Below are 5535 nucleotides of genomic sequence, written 5' to 3'. Positions count from 1 at the left end.
AAGAGAGTTCCAGAAAAACATCTATTTCTGCTTTATTGACTATGCCAAAGCCTTTGACTGTGTGGATCACAATAAACTGTGGAAAATTCTGAAAGAGATGGGAGTACCAGACCATCTAACCTGTCTCTTGAGAAATTTGTATGCAGGTCAGGAAGCAACAGTTAGAACTGGACATGGAACAAGAGATTGGTTCCAAATAGGAAAATGAGTACGTCAAGGCTGTATATTGTCACCCTGATCATTTAACTTCTATGCAGAGTACATCATGAGAAACGCTGGGCTGGAAGAAGCACAAGCTGGAATTAAGATTGCCGGCGGAAAGATCAATAACCTCAGACATGTAGATGACACCACCCTTATGGCAGAAAGTGAAGAGGAACTCAAAAGCGTCTTGATGAAAGTGAAAGAGGAGAGTGAAAAAGTTGGGTTAAAGCTCAAAATTCAGAAAACAAAGATCATGGCATCTAGTCCCATCACTTCATGGGAAATAGATGGGGAAACAGTGGAAACACTGTCAGACTTTATTTTTGGGGGCTCCAAAATCACTACAGACGGTGACTGCAGCCATGAAATTAAAAGACGCTTACTCCTTGGAAGGAAAGTTATGACCAACCTAGATAGCATATTCAAAAGCAGAGACATTACTTCGCCAACAAAGGTTCATCTAGTCAAGGCTGTTTTTCTTGTGGTCATGTATGGATGAGAGAGTTGGACTGTGAAGAAGGCTGAGTGCCGAAGAATTGATGCTTTTGAACTGTGGTGTTGGAGAAGGCCCTTGAGAGTCCCTTGGACTGCAAGGAGATCCAACCAGTCCATTCTGAAGGAGATCAGCCCTGGGATTTCTTTGGATAAAGCTGAAACTCCAGTACTTTGGCCACCTCTTGCGAAGGGTTGACTCATTGGAAAAGACTCTGATGCTGGGAGGGATTGGGGGCAGGAGGAGAAGGGGATGACAGAGGACGAGATGGCTGGATGGCATCACTGACTTGATGGACATGAGTCTGGGTGAACTCCAGGAGTTGGTGATGGACAGGGAGGTCTGGCGTGCTGCGATTCATGGGGTCGAAAAGGGTCGGACACGACTGAGCGACTGAACTGAACTGAACTGATACTCAAACTCAGAGTAAATCAGACATGTATAGAAACTGTAATACAATGAGATGAAATAGGCCAAAAAGAAAAGAAAAAGTACATTTAATGATGCCAGAAAAGCAAAATGTCAGATAATGCAACATTATCTGTACAAACTTGGAAATGACAGCAAGTGAACCCAAAGACTTTACAATGAATGTCTGGGCTGCCTGACTCTATTAAGTATCAACTGTGATAACAAACAGCTATAGCTAGAGATCAAAGAATCCCATGACCGGTACAAAAGAGACAGAATGAAACTCAAGGTCATGTGGTATCTGACTTGAAAGATTTGAGCAAAATACTGACTGAAAAGCCTATTCTATATTAATACCACAGCCTCTCCCTTCACATGATTCTGTAGGCTTCTCTGTAAAGGACCATTTTCAAGGATCTAGAGAGGTGACGTAAACAATTATTTTTTCCTAATACCTCCACCTGCTAATTCAGTTTTCATGTACCAGTCCTTCATCATGAAAGTTATGTGTACTCACCATGTAGATCAATTAACTTTTACTATCTTTTAAAAAATAAGCTTCTGAAGCAAATATTTAAGCCCAATATTTTACCTGTTCCAGCAAAGCTGTTTGCTTTTCCAGAGCTACAGAAATATTTTCATTAATTTGCTCTGAAGTTTTCATACGCTTAACATTTTCTTTGTTTTCTGAAAACATCCTCTTCTTTTGATTATGGCCTTGGGAAGATGAAAAGATCAGAGATAAAAATTTTCCTTCTAATGAAAGAAACAGGGGGATTTTCTAATTTAGGGACCCCTAAGCAAATTTAAAAACTAAAATGTGACCACAGGACCATTTTTCAGAAAATGTAATTGTATAAAAAATTCCAACAAACTAAAAAATCTTAGTACTGGTCTGGGATATACTTTCCTCCCTTCTTACTTAATACACATTTAATGCTTATTTAATAATAATAATAACTGAATAAATTATAGCATTAGATCTTCTATTTACAGTTGAGTGGTCTTACATTATTTTTAGTTTTTAGGCAGTCCAACATATTTTTAATAGGTGACCCTATATTACTTCTAAGCAATTTAAAATTCACCTTGTTAAATGATTATTCTGTAGCCTAGACAAGAAAACAAATATATTTTTCCTATGAAATAATTTTTTTCTTATATCTCATTAAACTATAAAACACCCTACTTTTAATAAACTTCTGCTATTTTAATAATTTTATAATCCTAAAACTCCATTGGTTAATTATTTGACATATTTCTTACACTACATACACACAAACCTGTATGTATATGTATGCTTATTATCTATCAGCTTATACTTGGCCTGTGATATATAGGTCAATTCTACAGAAAGAAATGGGTTCATCAACTATTTTAAAAACCCACTCTCTCAAATAGCCTTAATAAAACTCCAAAACAGAAAAGGTGTCAATGAAGCAAACAATCTCTATGAACCACCTTTTAATCCTGTTGTACTTTCAAAGGAAAGTGGTTGTTTCCTTCTTTGCCAGAACTTACTTCCCGTTGGAGACAGAGGATACCATTCCCCATCACTGCTAAGAATGGTTCAGAAACAAGATACTCTGAAATAATTATTGTCATCATTTACTGTTTTCCTGTCTGTAAGGATTCTACTGTATCTATATCTGAGATAATGAAATTCCCCCAAGCAAAGTAACTATTTTAATTTCTCCAAGAGATACATAAGTATTCACTTACTGTTATTACTATCAGTGTCAAGTGAGGACAGCCACTCTGCATCTATATTTTCACAACTTAAAATGCTGGAAAGACAGGTTCTATAGGATTCTTCACTTTTCAAAATGTCATCAGCACAGTTACTTGAAATGACTGAATTCACCAACTTAGGTATTTTATCACCAGGCACAAAAGGGTCATCTGAACTGAAAACTAAAATGTCACTTTGCTTTTTATCATATAACTCAGCACTGGAATTTGCTTCTAAATAGGAAACTATCTTGTCAATTCTCTTATCATCCAAGGTATTTGTTTTTGTAGACTTCGGAATTTGAACTATATCACTCAATACACTGGATAAATGGCAAATGGATTTCAGATTACAATCTTCTTCATGTTCAAAAAAGGATCTTGTTACACTTGCCTGACATTCAAAATGATTTTCAGAAGTATTTTGTGAAGCTTTTGCCTTGTGTATAAAGAGTTTCCCAGGAAATTCTGTTTTACTTGGCTTTTCATAAGGGTACACAACTTGTTCTTCTGTGTATTCCAATCTTGTTTCCGAATCAGTAATTTCTAGTGGTTTTATTAAATTCTGAGAAAATTCTTTACTTTTTGGTCCACATACTGAATTTTTGATGGAGTTCAATGAGGAAGCATCATTTTCAGAATGTCTACATTTGCTACTTATGACATCAGTACTTGACTTCTGATTACCACTTGATATATTATTCTCAATTGCTGCTGTTTTTAGTGCTTCAACATTCCTTGACTTATTCAGGATCTCTACTTGCTTCCGGCAACTTACAGGCATTGTTTTCTTGGCTTTTAAAATCTTCCGTTTACTTCTATCTGGACTTGCCATCTTTCATATCCTGGAATGTAAAATACCATATTTGAATGCATTTCTCTAACAGACAAAAGCTAACATTTATTTACAATATTAAAATAATGTTGAGACTATGTGCCAGATTTAGATAATTATTTTTATTGAAAATTATATCCATTTTCATCTGTGTCACTGATAATTAAACGTTGTTCTATAACTCTAACTATATAAAGTCAAAATTTATACTGCCAGTAAGCCTTTATTTGATACTAAGTCTGATCATTTATCAGGCCACTTTTTGTTATGACACCTCACTACTATAACCATTGAGTTCTAATTTAAATAATCCAAGCAGGCCATACTTAAAACATTTTTTCATAAAAACAGATAAACAATGTTTTGTATGGAATATTCCATTTTCTGTATCACGTGGCACCTTTATTAAAGCTTTCCTAATATTCCAATTTTCAAATTAATGGTATTGCAAGAGCTGATTCCCAACAGTCATCAGTATGAAATGAGCACTAAGATACACAACATGATGCTAGTTCAAATAAGAAAACCAAGTTAGGTTTCAATACATTCTTAATCCTGAATTATTTCTGTTAAATAAAAATCTACTACATAGCAGAGAAAAACAGTATTTATTTGTATTTCTCATTATTCACATTAAGTATTCACATTAAGTCCAATCTAAACCACAGATAGGTAGATGGTTTAGAAGAAAACTGCCAAATTACAAGGCAAATATAAGCAAAACAAACAACTATATAATACATGGTAGACCAGTTACCTAACAAACTATAGAGCACACTAAATTCAAAGACACAGTCTATGAGGTAGAAAGCATTTGTACTTTCAAGGTACAAATAACCCAGTGGGGTGGGGTAAGGTCCATGGGATTGCAGAGACTTGGACACAACTTAGCAACCCATTCAAAGCTACCTGAATAATTTTTTGATTTATCCTTATCTATTTTCCTACTTGAAGCTTTCATTGACTATATATATTCTTTTCATTCAGTATATCATTTGATCAGGAACAATTCCAGGATTTTTGAGACCTGAAGGCTAAGTGAATCTTACTTAAAAGAAGGGGGGAAAAAAACCCCATAAATTCAAATTTCAAAAACCTGTCATGCATACTTAAAAATCAGAAAATCCAGAAAAATAGCACACTTTCATTAATTAAGGGCCTGATACAAGATAGAATTCTACTTTCCCTATTTGACTATATATTTGATTGCCTCTTTATGAATACAGTTTTTGTAATATTCACCATAGAAAAAATGGAGAAACCAAGTCTTTCCTAGGGCAAGGTTGATTAATTTTTAATTCTTTTGAGTTTTTGTTGTTTTTTTCTTTTTCAAACTTTACTGAGTATAGTACTACAGAAAAGTGCACATATCATGTGTACACAATTAAAAGAATTTTCACAAACTGAATACACCCCTTTAACTAAAATCTAGATCAAAAAGAGAATGATTCATAGGTTCATCAATTACAACAAATACAACACACTCTGGTAGGGAATGTTCATAATGGTGGAGGTTATACATGTATGGGGCAAGACATCTAGGAGAAATCTATTATTTTCCTCTTAACTGTGCTGTGAGTCTAAAACTGTTCTTTAAAAAGGTTATAGAAATAAAAGAATAAAAAAAATAATTCCAGTCCTCTGGAAGTCCCCTCATACTTCTCCTTCTAGTCACTGGCTCCCCGTCTCCCAGGGATGATCAGTAGCCTGCAATCTAACAGCATAGATGAATTTAAGCCACTTTTTATATTTTATATAAATGAAATTACATAATAAGCACATTTTAGTGTCTGGCTTCAGAGAAGGCAATGGCACCCCACTCCAGTACTCTTGCCTGGAAAATCCCATGGACGGAGGAGCC

General features: G+C 35.0%; 1 protein-coding gene across 1 annotated transcript in view; it reads right to left on the bottom strand.

Moving 5' to 3' along the window:
- The window catches only part of ATF7IP2 (activating transcription factor 7 interacting protein 2), an 83276-nt gene that overhangs the window by 51414 nt on the left and 26327 nt on the right, over positions 1-5535 (bottom strand). The window contains exons 2-3 of the mRNA XM_010850657.1: positions 2831-3684; positions 1701-1825 (exon numbers count right to left, since the gene is read on the bottom strand). Coding sequence (XP_010848959.1) covers positions 1701-1825; positions 2831-3674 — 969 coding nt within the window. The 5' untranslated portion in view covers positions 3675-3684. The remainder of the gene's footprint in view (positions 1-1700; positions 1826-2830; positions 3685-5535) is intronic.

The sequence above is a fragment of the Bison bison genome, unplaced genomic scaffold (assembly GCF_000754665.1).
Source record: "Bison bison bison isolate TAMUID 2011002044 unplaced genomic scaffold, Bison_UMD1.0 scf7180017864293, whole genome shotgun sequence".
NCBI lineage: Eukaryota > Metazoa > Chordata > Mammalia > Artiodactyla > Bovidae > Bison > Bison bison.
This window is presented reverse-complemented; position numbering and strand designations above follow the sequence as displayed.